At 45.8% G+C, this 15,822-nt stretch overlaps 1 protein-coding gene across 1 annotated transcript in view; it reads left to right on the plus strand.

Moving 5' to 3' along the window:
• Positions 1-170: 170 nt before the first annotated feature.
• Positions 171-15,822, plus strand: part of LOC108099533 (dorsal-ventral patterning protein tolloid) — a 28,326-nt gene continuing 12,674 nt past the window's right edge. The window contains exons 1-2 of the mRNA XM_017203105.1: positions 171-356; positions 7,725-8,347. Of these exons, the coding sequence (XP_017058594.1) occupies positions 7,897-8,347 (451 nt within the window). The 5' untranslated portion in view covers positions 171-356; positions 7,725-7,896. The remainder of the gene's footprint in view (positions 357-7,724; positions 8,348-15,822) is intronic.

Genomic DNA, 15,822 nt, shown 5'->3' on the forward strand with positions numbered 1-15,822 from the left:
CTGTTTTTTACGTTTTTTTCGAAAGATCTTTGATCTTGCAAAGGACACTGCCCCCCTCAAAGTCTTTGCCTTTGTTTTTGCTCGTCGGCGGTTCAAACGCTGCCGCCTGTTGGGCATCTTGCCTCAGTTGTTCTCGGCGCATGCTCTCGATGGAATCAGTTCGGCTGGCTGCGTCTGGCTGCTCTGTTTATGTTCTCAAATCGCGAGTAACTTCGGTCGTGGACGGACGTGCTTTCGCAGTAAAATCGGAATCGGCACCGCGAAACAAAAGAATATTGGCAACAAACTTGTTTGAATCAAATGGCCAAACGTAAACATCCGCAAAGGGCACAAGGATAAATTTAACGGCCTGTGAAGTGAGTGTTTTTTGGGTTGGCAAACCAGGATTTCTACCTGCAAATGCTGAGAGTTATTCCATCGAACTATTCAACAAGTGAATCAAGGGTTTTAGCTCTGCTAATCACTAACTTTGTGCGCGTATTGCTCACTTTCTATTGAAATCCGATTATGATCACTGTGTGTGCATTAAGAACGTTATCAGTTTCTACCCTGATCTTTGGTTTTGCGTTATTATTATTAATTTCTCTGGTTTCCCCTGCCCGACGACAATACAAAAACACGCTGTTTTTGTTGAGGTTGCTGCCGTCCCGTCGTCCCGTCGTTGATGTTGCTGTCGTTCATGTTGCTGCTGCTGCCACTGCTGCTGCTGCTGCGTGAATGTTGCTGCCGTTTCATTGCTGTTGCTGATAGAAGCGCAGCGTTGAATGGCTATAAATAAAAAACGGCACGCGGTGTGTGCACCACTGACAATTCCCCCGGCTCCTCCGCACTTTCGGCACCACCAGCGTCGCTTGATTTGTGGGTGTTCTGCGTCTTACGCTCACGCTACTATCTCCGCCGTGCGGTTTCCACTTTTCCGCTTTTCGTCCCGCACAAAAACAAACAAACCAGCAAACTGACAAACGGGGGGAAAAACAAAAACAAGTGAACAGTAAATCGCAGAGCAGATCTCTCGTCAATTGGCAATCTAAAGGCCGCCGGCATAATTAAAATAGAATCTTTTCTGATTTCGCTTTGTGTCTGATGTGTGTTTTATTGGCAATACGGAACCATTGAGAGTCAAGGTGCCCACGAAAAGCCGCGAAATAGAAGGGAATTCCTGCCCGGTGGCAACGAACTCGATTCCGCGGACCCAACTCATCTTGTCTGGCCATTTAATTCCTCAGCTGCATTCCTTCTCAGCGTATTTGATTTTTTTCTGACCAACGATCCTCCTTCTTCGACGGCAGTTAAAGGTAAGCCCAAAGGGTCCGCAGGCAGGCATTAGCCTTAATTGGCTTTGGCTGCCTTTTGTCTTGGTAACTTTTTCACTTTTTCATATGCTGCGCACTTTGTTTGTCTGAATCGCTGGCTGCTGGCTGCTGGCTGCCGGCTGCTGATGGAAATTTATGCGTGGAGAAAGGCAGCAAAATGAAATGGAAAATATGATTTTCGGCTGGCAAGAGGTGGGGTAAAAGGGGGGTGGCGGGGGGTTTTTCCCCTAACACTTCCGCTTGCCAGAATATCAACTTCCGGCGGCGGACAATTGTCAGCGGAGGAAGCTCTGGCACAAAAGACGCATATTGATATTGTTGCCCAGGTTGCTTACGCTCCAATAAGCACACCCACACACACGCACACGAACACACGCACAGACAGGGAGAAAGGTCCTTGGTCCGTGGTCCTTGGGAGCCAGAAAACGCATTTCATTTTTGCTCCACTGAGTTGGCCCTCGTCTGGCAAACGTTTTGTGGCAACTTGGCCATTAAGCATTTCGTATTTCGTGTTTAAGCAGCAGGATCTGCCCTTGCTTTCGCAGGACGACTGAGACTGCGACGGCAAGGAATAAAAATTGCCCGCGTATGCATTTCTTAACAACATTTCTCCTCCTGGACAGTCCCCTCTTTCTCTTTGCCTCTCTCCCCGGCGACAACATTTCATTTCATATTTTGTGGCAGCAGCAGCGCTTTGAATAGAATTCATTTGGATTCCCTTTCCCAGGACGCCTCTTCCATTTCCTTTTGCGCCACCCGCCTTCTCATCCTCGAAACACGCACTTCAGACTGATAGCGCGTGCTTAACAAATTTCTCCTGTATTTTCGGTCCTGTTCCTCCGCTCGGTTTCTTTTTTTCGCCATGGCAATGGGGAATTTTTCAGCATTTTTGCTGTCGCAGCAGGGCAAAAATTAAAAGCGAATTAAGCCCGAGGAGTGGGCAGCCCGAAGGTTGATAGCTGCACTTGACGTCGGATAGACCACAGGTATTATTAAACCCCAAATTTACCTGCCGAACGGGCAAGGCGGCAATCTGCCAAAGAGATTTGAGTTATTTTATGGATATTAGGGAGTGTCTTGTATCTGCTTATGCTGCTGCTTCTGCTGCCATGAATTTCGGGATTTTTCGACAAGGGTCCTGTGTCCACAGCAGCAAATCTTTTCAGGAATTTAATTACATTGAAATAGGTATTCCTAAAAGAAAAATATTAACATTTATAAATTATAAATTTAAGAATTTAATTTAAAAACACTGAAAATATATTGAAAATAAATGTTTTTAAACATTGTATTCTAGTTTTTCATAATTTGTTATTAGTTACTTTATCCCATGTATCTCAGTGAATTTCCCCCTCGAAAAAATACAAGTATTTTTCCGCATGTAGGCACTACAGCTGACGCCTTTCTGCTAACAAGCAGCCGTCGCATCCACATCCTCCGGGTCCTTGAAGCCAGCTCCACCACCTCCTTGCCACCTCCTTATAGAAAGTGTCACCCCAGCCGCATCGCAAACTCCACGAGTTATTTCTTCTGTATTTTCACTTCATCTTTTGCCACGCCACCCAAAGCTTTGAGTTTTTTTCCTCCGACCCCAAAGTTGCTTCCCAATTTTGGTTGCTATAAAGCAAAGTTAATGATATGTCGCAAGTGCTTGTTTGTCTGCGAGCGTGTGGGTGAGTGCCTCCACTTCCAGATGGCTGAGTCCTGTCATTCCTGTGGCCCCGCCCCCTCTTTCTTCATCCCCCTCCCCGAGTGCAATTAATTTAAGTCTAAGCAGATTTTATATTTCACTTAGCCGCCGCGCAGCCAGACTAATTTATGTGCAATGCCACTTTTTGTCATATTTCTTCTGGTTATTATTATCCCCTCTTAATTGGCCCATTTAAAGTGCTCCGAATGTTTTGGATGGCTTACAGATTGCCCTCAATCTACAGTTCTCTAGTTTCAATGGCTTCGATTGCCTTGGCCGCGGTTTCGGCACTTTGTAGTTGGCCGAAAACTTTTCCGTTTTCCATCAGCTTCTCGGATCGTTTTCACTTGCACGCATTTACATGCCAAAAGTTAAGTCGCCAGTTTTCCTCGACGCAGAGCTTTCACGGAAATTTGTTCAGCGGCCTTCCTCCGTTTCTTTCTCGTTTTTTTTTATTTGCCAAATTAAAAGGATTTCGCTCGCCTTTCATATTTGCACTGGCGAGGCTGTTTTACGTTTTATTCTTTTCATATTTTATCGCCCGGCTGGCAGGCGTTTTCCCACGCAATCACCATAAAAAGAAATCTTTGCCGCCATATTTCTGCAGCCGCCTCGCTGCTGCTGTTTCCCCAGTTTCCCTGTTGCCCCGGCAATTGTTATTCATGACCCGAAACAACACAGGGGGCGCGCAAAGGGGAGGAGGAGTCCTTCCGCAGGACGAGATGAGATGCAAAGGTGGGCATCCCATGGCGCCAATGGGCCGTGTCGGGCGGCAAATTCCCTGGCCACAGGACGCTCGTCATTCGTCGTTGTTAGTATTAATTATTTCTTAACTTTAGTGCCGGTGCTGGCAGCCAGGCAAGTTTATAAATAAATCGCAGATCCTTCGCTCTGAGCTGAGAGCTGTGAGCTGTGAGGTCCTCCGCCCAGCCAGTGGTTATTTGCATCGTCCTGCTGCTTCTGTTGCAGATTATGACCCCAAAAAAGAAAGGGTGGCGGCCGCCTGGCCTCTGTATCTGTCTGCGGGTATTTTATGGCTGAACTTTATTTACATTCACATGCCGAGCTGCTAAATAATCAGGACTCCCCCTGCGCCACCCACTCATTGCGTTTGTGCCGGGCCACAGTTGCAGGATACAGGATACTGGATACAGGGATACAAGGATCCTGGGATCCTGGGATGCAGGATGTGCAGGAGGAGCAGCAGGAGCAGCAGGAGCAGCAGGAGGAGGAGCTCTTGGCCATGGCCTGACCTGGCGTACAAGGGCCACAGGTGCCTGGCAGCCAAGTTTAATTATTTGCCGTTGGCTTCGGATTCGTTCTGGTTTCGGTTCTGGCTGTCGTCCTGCCAGAGGCTTCCTCTTCCCCTCCACCACGAATGTCCTGCCTGCCTGCTTGTCTGTTTGTTTGCCTGCCTGCTGTTAGTTCAGCCGCCTGGCTGCATTTTGCGCTTGTGGAGCATTTTAAATCGCATAAAAGTCGGCCGCAGCAGCAGCAGCAGCAGCAGCAGGCGGAGATTCCCACTCTCCGCAGCCCCCGCCTCGATTCATTATAGCATTTCGACTGTCCATGTCCCGGGCTTTGCGTCAGTAATTGAAATTAAGTTGTTTCCAAATTGAGACTCCTCCGCCCACTTGTTAGCCAAGTCACGCTGCCCTGGCCTCGCCAGTGTGGACTGCATTTCGATGTCCTTGCCAAGGCAGTGAAAATGTCCCAACCCGAAAATGCGAAATTGCGAAAAGTCGCCAAGTGGCGGGTTAACGCGCTAAACAACTCGTTTGCCACAGCCACGCTGCTGAACTTCAATTCAGCGAGGTCCTTGCTCAAATGCTTCCTTGCGTATTCGAAAGCCATTTCAATTCATATCTTTCACTTCGGGTAGTTCGCAACTGCGAATGTCAACTGTCAAACGGAGAAAATCAAAATTAGGCAAACAAAGAGCTCCGCAGCTTCGTATCCTGTCAGGATTTGCTCTTGTAAAACACTAAAAACGGCAGGGGGCGAGTCTAGTCCTGCTGCTGCTGCAAATCAGAAACTGGGAAATGGAACCCCGCCCAGAGTGGAAAACAAGGATTCCCCGGCCACTTGACGCTTGTCATTGTCAGCTCTTGTAGTTGGGAAGTTGCGAGCACTTGACAAGCCTGATTGATGGCTTTGAGCGGAGAGCAAGGAGCCAGCAGCAAGGAGCCAGCAGTCGAGAGCCAGTTGCCAGGAGCGAAGGATATCTGCTTGCCGGCACTCTTATCGCATCTAATTAAACTAAAAGTAAATGGCGCGTGCCATTTGAAAATGACATCCAAAAGCTCTCGAGTGCGAATCGAAAGCGAGTCGAGTACCTCCACTCCAGCGGATCCAAAGAGCACTCCGGATCACTTGTTTATTTGTCAGCTATTACGTACTACAGTTCGCATTTGTTTACGCCGCCCAATCGCAGTGGCAATTGACCCACAAGCCTGATAAGAATGCACCTTTAAATTTCCATGTGGGTGCGATAACAACGCATTTTGTAGAAGGTCTTTAAGAGGAAGTATGGTAAATGAATGGAGGAAGGCTGGCATGAAAATCATAATGAGAAAAGTGGCTAAAGTACGAGGCAGCTCTTGCTTTAGCCAATTAACATACTTTTCAACGGTTTTCGAATTTGCTGGCCCAGACGTGGCAACAAAGGAGCCTGAGAAAAAATCAGGAGCTTACGCGGGGCGTACATTTCAAGTAACTTTTCTCCTCATCTGCCAGCGCTTATTTAGTTTGGAATTTATCAATTGAATTTTTAATTTCACTTAAATGAGAAGGCAGCAGCAGCAGGAGCAGCAGGAGCAGGAAAAGCGCCGTCATCATCATCATTCTCGTCCTTGCCGTTGGTCCCATGCGGCGTATACGTAATTATGCGAGCGTGGATTATGGAAATGGCTGCTGATGCGGTGGTTTCCCCCTCGAAGCAGCTCCCGCTGCTCCTTTTGCTCCCCTTGCTGCCTTTGCTACGTTCGCCGAGTGAAATTAAACGAAATGAAATTAAGAAAATATGTTGCACTCTCCTTTTGCCGTTCTGCGAGAACTGAACTCAACTTCTGTCCACGGCGTTCTGTTCGCCGTTGAATTGTCTGTGCGGCGTTTGGCTTTATTTGCTAGTTGCCTGTTTGGCTGTTTGGGTGGCATTGCCACAGCAGCGGCAACATTACCACCATCACCGCACAAAAGGCAACTTAATTTGCCATAAAAAGCCAAGCGAGTCCTTGATTTGTTTCGCTCTTCGGTGGTGTTTGTGTGTGTTTGCGGGGGGCCGGAAATGAAATGATTTAATGAAATTGCCACAATTGCTGAAGAAAATCAGCAGCAACAAAAGCAGCAGCGGCCTGATGACAATGGTCCTGGCCAAACATTCAAGTTAATTGAAAAGGTTTTGTGAATTGCCTGGGTTCCTGGGTCGCAGCTAAGCGATTTTTAATTACCTGTTATTGTACATTGTCGAGGTGCCTGCGCCTTCTTCATCGCCTTCGGCTTCTCCCTCGGATTTAATTGAGTGCTAAGTTGGAGGCGGCGCACTTACCTGGCCCGGTTTTATGGATTTACTGCCCAAGCATTTCCCCTAAACCGACTTCCCTCCCTATTCTCCCTATTCTCTATATATTTCCCGCCCATCTGTCGACTTTTACACCTCCTTTGTCTTTGGCTCGACTGGCCAAGTTTTTATGATCGCCCGAGGCGCAGATGTTCATGTTTCGTATGTAAATAAGTCGCCGGGTGTGCACAGATTGATATTATCTGCCTGCCGCCTGTCGGGAGATATTTTCTGCTATACAGCATCCCAATATTGATGAGGAACTCTACTGCATCGATTGCATCGGAGCCTCAGTTGTGGAGCTCCGAATTAGCAAATGCATCCGCTCGGTTGACATTTCCCAGCCGGAGAACGTATTCAAATTGCAAATGAAAGCCGGCTTTCCAAGATAACCCCGATTGGAAATGCATAAGTAAATTGCTTTCCCCCGGAGAATCGAGAATGGAGAATGGTGATGCTACGGCTGCCGTTTGATCTGCATTTTCGCAATTTAATCCTCGCCCATTTCAGCTCTGTATTTACCATTTACCCAGCGATGTGTGTGAAAGTGCGCCGTTTATTTCCGCTAAAAAATACAAATAATTCATGGCCGCACAACAACAAATCAATAGAGCTTTATCGCCGAGTGTGCCGGTCATTCCGAAGGGTTATCACCGGTTCAGGGGGGCTTGGGAACACAGACCTCCAGACTAACAACTAAAAAAAGTACAAGATCATCTGTTTTTAGCACCATATTTTTAAAAATATATGGAAATACTTGATTTATTAAAAGTGCTGTCTTACGAAGGTTCATCACTATTATTTTTCTATGATTGATATGATGTGATGTATAGCATATACTTTCGTTTAAAAAAAAATATAAATAAATAACTATAGAACGTTCTACCTTTCCCAATGCAATCTGTTGGCAAATTTTTCATGGTCGGGGAACAACAACTGATTGTCAAGTGCAAGTTCAGTACGATTTTATGGGACAAAGGGTTATCGGGGGTTCAAAGAGAGCTTGGGAGGCAAAACAAGTGCGATGGAAAGCGAACTGAGTCAGTGCAAATAATTCCAGCAAGTCTGGTGCAAACCTGAATGAAGCCGATTCGAACACATGACGTACAATCTAATCACTCGCTTCTGCGCTTTGGTTTAACTCGTTTTATTTCAATTGCAGGTACGGCACGTGCTAATCGAAAATGCAGAAGAACAATTACTAGCAAATTGATAGGCACAACCAAATATAAAGTTACGTTGGTCACGAAACGTAAAGTGAACTGAGCAAAAAAACAAAAGAGCATAAAGGTTTTAATTAAAAGGCGAGGCATTTGGAATTCGAGTCCACTGCGATGCGTAGGAGGCGTGGCACGCCCCTGGGCGTCAGCTGGATGAACTGCGTCCTACTGCTGGCCACCGGACTCCTGGTGGTGCTCATCTCGGTGAGTGCCAAGAACCCGAGGCCACATCGCGGACTACCTGCGTCCGCGGATCGCGTGGCAGCCGAAAATGGCCACAGGCGCGAGAATTCCGCGGATGGCGGCGTCCACCTGCAAAGGTTATCGGATCCCGTCGAGCAGGATGTCAGCGGGAAGCGGGATGCGGAGGAGATGGAGGTGGACGAGGAGGAGGAGGGTCTGAGGCACCACCACCTCCACCATCGGCAACAATTCGACGCGTATCTGGGCACCATCCGGCGACTGCGACGACCTTACCGCAGCAAATACACCATCGAGCAGCTGATGCGCCTGCATGTGACACCAAAGGTATCCGGAGACATTGACATGGATCCCTGCAAGGCCGGTGAGTATGCGAATGGGAATGGGAACGGGAATAGAAGGGGGAAGGGGAAAGGGTGCACACGTTAGACATCTCACATGGCTACATTCCACACCCACTTTTTCACCGACATCGCACATCCCACATCACACATCCCACGGGTCACGGAAATGGCTTCGCATTTGCCTCGCCTCGGCGTTGATTCAACTCCGCCGTGAGCCAATCTCCGAGCCCCGAATCTATGTATTCACACTGAGAACAAAATAAGCTACTCTTCTTAAAATACCAATTCGGTAAAAAAAAACACTACATTCTGAGTGGTTTTTCGGTTGTAATAAGGCCAAAAAGTGACTTACAGCGGAACCAAATACTGTTTTAAGCACCTTATGACCAAGGTTAACAACACCTATAACTTTTTGGACGATTAAAGAAAAAATGATTTATGGCCATTTTTCGCATTTTTCGTAAGGGGTAACATAATCATTTTTTTCAAAAAATGCTCAAATTTCAACATTTTTAGGCGTGAATACCAGTCGATTCGAAATTTCATTACGAATTCAACGATGTGAGCCATTCCACATTTGGAATACTACTTCCTGAGATATTTCTAAAAAACTGGATTTTACAAGCAATTTTATAAAAATTTTTGGCCAAAACAAACATTTTTTATTGGTAATTTGTCTGTTGTTTACTGATCCCTTAATAAACAATGATAGCTTCAAAAGGTGTAACTATTCTGATCCACATTTAAAGCTTCCTAAGTAAGTTATCTGCAAGAAAAAATTCATTTTTTTGGTGGGAAATTTTTAATAAGCACCCTAAGTGACAGACTTTGTTCGCTTGCAAGTAATCGAATATTTTGTCACAGTGCATATCTGATTTCGCCGATACCCCAGTAAAGTCGTGCCAAGACAAAAGCTTTGAAAATTGTGTTAGCCTGCGAGTTTGAGTAAAAGCGAAAAGTCTTGTTAACTCGAGACGTAGACAGGCGCACACACACGTGAAAGGGGATTGCCACACCCCCACCCACCCCCGCCTCCGTCCCCGCCCCCCACTCGACATTATTTATGGCCGCCCCCTCGGAAGGAAAAACCCTGTCAGCCGCTTGTTGCAGCGCTGAAAATTAAGCGCTATTGTGGCATGCTCTGTCTTCATCCTGCATCCTGTCCCCTCCACCTACCCCTCCGATCAGAGCCGCTTTCCTGCTCGATTCAATTGAATTTACCTTAGTTTGCGAAAAAAAACACGAGAGGAAATAATAAAAAAGCAGGGAAAATGTAAGGAAATTGACTGCGAGAGCCGTGCGAATGCGTCGTATCGATGGCGGTCCTCTTGGTCTGTCCGTATCCGTATCCGTATCCTGCGAATCCTCCGCACCCCTATCCCTTTCCTCCGCGTCCTTATCCTCCATTGCAATTTGTCTGCCTCGAAGTGGTGGAAGGCAAGTTTATCTGCGGGTCTATCTATAAGTATTTGCTCACATCAATTGTCAAAAAGTTGTTCCCCCCGGCAATCCTCCCGTTCGGCCACCCAACCACCCCACCACCCACTTTCCCCACTGAAGGACAGACATTCCTCAGGCGGTAAACTACCCAAAGTATTCGAATATTAGGGAGGGCAAACGACTTCCGCCCCAAATACTATTGCCAATGTGTCGTCAAGTGTTTGACAATAGAAATCGTGAATGCAAACGGCAGGGAAATCACTTTTATGAATATCAAATATTTATGCAACACAAATAACAACACTTTCGAACAGAAGTAACACTAATTCAGTGTTTATCGGACGGGGTGCAATATTTCCCATAAATATCACTAAGCATACATAACATTAAATCCACATTTATTTAAACAAGTTAATTTATGCCTATTTAGGCCACTATTTATCAGATATTCTCAATATAAATCATCGGGAAGTGACAGTTCATTTAATGCTTTTACGCGCTTTAATGAATACAAAAATATATGTGGCTTTATAGGGATTAGTCAACTAAGCTAATGAATGCAGTCTTTGCAATGTTCAACAGCATCAATATTGCGAAATTGAATTTTTAATAGAGCTTTACTTTATTGTGTCTATTTATTATGTTTCAGCATAGGAATAATGAAAATTGTTTAAAAATGCATCAGATCTGTGGTTAGGTAAACACTTTTATGTTCTTTATGCTCGGAAACCCCACTTAATCACTTCCAATCGCTTTTAAGCCCATTGTGGATGACGATTCCTGTGTGTCATTTGCTGAAGGTCGACGTCTGGCGGCTCGATTGCCAGATAGGTCACACCACCACATATATCACCCATCTGGATTCGAGAAAGGGAGCTCCCTCCGTACTTTCGCAATTTCACAATCAATCATGACCGCCTCGGGGTTTTTCCACTCCCGTTCGCACTCCACAATTAATGAATTGTTTGCTCGCACTGCGGCCCTGCACAAAAAATTGGGTCAAAGCCGATTTATATTGCCCAGTCTGGGAATCCAATGAACGGCTTGCTGATATATGCAAATGCACGGGGCAATCCATTGAAATTGGGTAGAAATGGGGGTAAATAAACAACAGCCGCTCTTCTTCCTTGGCAACCTAATTTAATTTCCGAACGAGATCAAATCCACGGCGTGCGAGGGGTGTTGCTAATCAACTTTCAATTTGAAGTTCGGGGCAATTTGAGAGTGGAGAATTTAATTTGCCGAAAATGTGCAATGTGCGTGTCAGACACGAAAATCCCCCGGAAAGTGCAGCCACACACACACACACACACACACTACTGGGGTGCTGGGGGAATTACTCAACAATTTCCACACAGCAAATGCTCGAAAGTTAATTAAGGCCTTTGAGCAGGCAACTAGAGAGCATTTTGGAGCTGGAAATTGGGGCTCGTGTCATAATGCGTTCGTTGTCTAACACTTTAAGGAATTTACTGCGAGCTGAGTCGCTAATTAATTTACACAAACCCAGGGCGCAAACTTGCCTCAAAGCGAGCGAAATAATGGTTGTGGGCTAGGCCGAGAAATCAAACCGCAAATGGCAGCGCCAAAGGGGGAAGGGGGATGCCTTTTCCCGAGGGGAGGTGGTGGGTGGTTCCAAGTCGACGACAGTAATGATGACAACAGCATCACAATCGCAACCGCAAAGCCAGGACGACCAAAATGTCAGTTGTTGGCGGGTTCGCGATGGCTTCAAGTGGCCTGGAAGGCGCAGCCTTTCTCCTCCGCTCAAACAACCTGCCCAAGTGACTGCAAATAATTTACCACCAATCCCCATCCACCCACCCACACACACATACACACATACAGTGGCAAGTGGGGGAATCCCCCGCAGGACTCACACTCACATAGAACTCTTGCAAAATGGCAGAAAGGCAGAATAGCGCGGCTGAAAGGCAACAAACTAAAGCCGCTCGCGCTCTCAAATAAAAAGGCACTTCGAAGGCACTGCATGCATAGCTGAAGGATGTGAGGGGGGATTGGGAGGGGTTAGGGGGAGTTAGGGGGAGTGGCAGGATATAGCGATGGCAACGGGTCGTGTTTCGCAGGCGGAGACTTCTTGCCCCGAAACGCAGGCATAAATCTTGGGGGAAAGAAACTGCAGCTCAGCTGGGAATTACTCAATAGGAGAGCTTCAAGTGCACGCTGTATAAAAACGACTAAAATCGTAAATGTGCAACTTTCTTTAGCATATTAGATCTTTAGATATAATATATCAGTTATTTATGCTGGCATGGTTATTTAAACTGAGCAAAAGCTTTTGCTTTTAGAAATACTTCAATTATTGAAACGAAACCATTTGCTTTTAAACAAGTATATGTTATCTCAACTAGCTCCATGGATTTTAATAAACCCTCTGAGTTGGTTTTTTTGCAGTGCTGGGTATATATCCTTTTAGAAATCCTCGAGCTTAATCCTCCATACCTGCTTAGTGCCTGCAGGACTCGCAGAAAGTCCATCGCTAAGCTAAGCGGCAGCCCGATGCCAGAAACTATTTACAATTCGCACTTTTAGCATTGTGTGCAGACGGATTGAGTTAGTTTGTAGCTTTTTCGAGGGGGTTTTTTGGGCAGGAACGGGGGATGGATGGGCTGAGGGGCAGATGGCTGGGATGCTCACCGCAAAAACAGCCAGCAGGATCAGCTTACAAAGCCACAGAACGTGGAAATGGGCTGGCAAACTTTTCGGGACGGGAACTGTGTATGCCCTTAATTAAAAACCGCATCTATTTAATGCTTTACTTCGCTCCAGCCAAACAAATAAACACATAAATTACATTAATTCTATGGACTGGCAGGCCAAACAAATTGCGTTCGTTTATGCAAATTAATTTGTTTGCCATACAGCGTTTGCCATGTCAATGAACTCGTTCCGGCTGTCAGTTTCCCCTAGCTTTCAGTTTTCCTAGGAGATGACAAAAGATATATCCTCGGTGTTCGGTGCATTATAAGCCTGATGACAGATTCGGCATGCTTTCGAGCAGAGCTATCGGAGAATTTCAAAAGCGAGTCTTGTGCTTTGCCAGCGGAGAAAAACGAGCAGAAGGCAGGCGAAAAAGGAAGTGCAGCTGCGGAAATGCTGGGAAATCGGAAGTGAGGCAGCTGATTCCGAGACCCTTGAAGGATAAGCTGGCTGAAGAAGGGGTTCTGCCCCAGCATTGACTACATTTGCAGCTGCAACAGCCAGGGAAACTCAGCACTTGCCCCACCTGAATTGTTACTGCGGCGAACGTTTGCAGAGCCAACCAGAATTCGTAGTTCAGGGAAGCGTTTATTGAAATGACATTCCCCCCATTCGAAACCCCATTCGAAACAGGCAAGCGAGCAGAAACATGTGTAAATAAAATAAACTTGCATTTAAGCTGTTTACATAATTAATTAATGCCAACGAGAATGGCATGTCACCAAAGTGGGCCAGAGGGGGCGAAATACTCGTAAACGCTCCGACTGCAACTGTTGCGGAATTCCAGGCATCAGCTGACGGCAGGATGCATCCCAAACTTTTTGCTGCATACTTCTGGGCGTTTCCGTGTGTTAGTGCGTGTGTGTGTGCTTGGCAGTAAACAACCTCTCATACAGGCATACATACATAGAAAACAAACAATTGCCATGTGTCTGGGCAACCTGTTTGCCGAAATTTGTTATCCTCGCCGGCTGTACGCTGCAATCATTGTTTATGCAAATTGGCATAAATAAGCAGGCGAGGCAAACAAGCTCAAAAGCTGCTCAGATAATGCCACAAAATGGAGCTTATGTTTCGGCAGACACCAACACACACACACACACATCGCATTCAGGCATTCGCATATGTACAGTCGTACCATATATATATTAATGAGCATGTGTGCGTATAAATCCCTGTTCGTGTGAGCGCCTGCAGCTGTGGGCGAGTCGTAATTTATGCAAATCGCATTTTAAATTTGTTTAATGTTATTTTAATTGCTCAGCCAACGAGCCGTTGGCCCAGATCACAGAAAGCGGCGATACACATCGAGTTAATCGGCCCAGAAACCAGAGCCAGAGACCAGAAATCAGAACCAGTGACCAAACCATATCCTAACTACAATTTATGATTTCCATTTTCATTTCAAATTTCCATATCCTTGAGCTTCCTGCTGCGATTTCCCATTCCCTTTCGCAGCTTGAAATTGGAGTGAAAGCGACAGACCAAAGACAAATTGAATGCGTTTCCCTAGTCTTTTGTTTATTTTTGTTTTTTGGTCAAAGCAAGTGGCAGAAATCCAATACGGAATCCATATGCAGGGGAAATCAAATCGAACCGAATTCAGTCGAGCGAGCATCGAGCTTCATTTGCAGCAGTTGAACCCTTTTATCGACATTATTGTCTGAATATTCTATTAGAATTATGGCAGCCAAAGCTGTCTTACTCCGAGTTTTGCGTCTCCTACTTCCAGCATCGAACAATAAATTGTACAGCCAAACGGATTTCTAAATATAGCCAAGACCTCGCAAAAAGCTTTGACATAACAATTCAATTACATTTTACATGACTCTTGAATTTTTTTTGGAAGCAAGTAGCTCGCTGTAAAAGCAAATTTAAATTGACAAGGACAGTTTAGTAAATTTTCATGTTATTAATTTCCCTAAATGAAGTAAGTTGCCTGAGCAACTGATTAACATAAATTGTTTTGCACAACTCAAATTATGTTTAAATGAATACAATGCAGCAATGAACTTATTAAAAATTCAAAACCTGAATATTCCACTCAATACCAAATGTCAGTTCTCTGTTTAATGACGGTCTTTTGCAAAATTAGTTATACATATTTGAGAGAATGGAAATAGAGATATTATACATATTCGAAAGCTGCCCCCGATGCGCTCTAAACGAGGCACTTTGCTGGTATCTGGAATTTCAGTTCCTGCCACTAAATGTCTGCATTTAATTTGGCATCGTTTGCAGTCTGATGTGCGAAAAGCGTACGAAAATAAACGCGGCGGCGACACATTTGAAGCCACTGCAGCGCTGATGGCACAATTATCAGATGCAACTGCAAGTGTCTGTTTGTTAGAAGTGAGAAGTGGGTGCCCGGGTGGTGCAGTGGTTCACTGGTGAGTTGGGTGACAAAGGAGTGGGAGTGGGAGTGGGTGGGTGGTCCAACTGGTTGCCATGTGCATCCCGAGGTTTATTGAACCTGCCGCAGGCGACGCTGTAATAAAGTGCCAACGAAAGTTGAGTAGGTGAACTGAATAAACTGCACTCACTCTGAACACTCGAACGCACTGCCATATTCACACAATCGGGCGATGTGACTGCGCTTTTCAGCCCCATTTCAAATTGAAAAACTGAGCGCTGAAAAAATAAATATATACATATGTGAGTAAGTGTGGCTGTGTGGGTTTCCTATCTCCTATTCCCGTGCTCCAAGCCAAAAAGTTTTTCTAAAAATGCTTTGTGCGAGAACGCGCTTGTTCGCCTCTTTTTTTGCGGCGGCAATGGAAAATAGTTTTCCCGTCTGCCGTAGGTGCAAAGTGGCCGTAGTTGCGGAGTTGTTCCACAAATGCCTGTCCGTTTGTCCGTCCGCTTGTCCGTTCGTCTGTCCGTACAGCTGCATAAATATTTCGACGCAGTTGTCCATCATAAATCCGGTGCGGGAACTCAAACATTGGCCTTCTATTGTTTGGCCCCGGGCTCTATCTGCGATTTAGTCCGCAAAGAGGATCTGGGGATGTTTGACTAGGAGAGTGGAGCGGACCAGTCCGAATGGTCTGGTCGTAGAATCACATGAAAGCGACCGTCGGTGGTTTTATAAGCCCCGTTCTGTGGGCCGTTGACCGATTGCCACAGTGGTACCGAAAACAGAAAACAGAAGGCATTCGCAGTGATATCGAGGCGTGTCAGGGGAATTTAGAGAGGAACTCTTCCATTTCATTAGGATTCATTTCGACGTTTCAGTCGCCGGCGAAGATAACCGTCAAAACACTCGGATAAATTTGTCACACATGATTTGATTCGTTTATTCAATCATTTGACACTCGAGTGAAGCCGTTCGTGT

The sequence above is a fragment of the Drosophila ficusphila genome, unplaced genomic scaffold, assembly GCF_018152265.1.
Source record: "Drosophila ficusphila isolate 14025-0441.05 unplaced genomic scaffold, ASM1815226v1 contig_791, whole genome shotgun sequence".
Classification (NCBI taxonomy): domain Eukaryota; kingdom Metazoa; phylum Arthropoda; class Insecta; order Diptera; family Drosophilidae; genus Drosophila; species Drosophila ficusphila.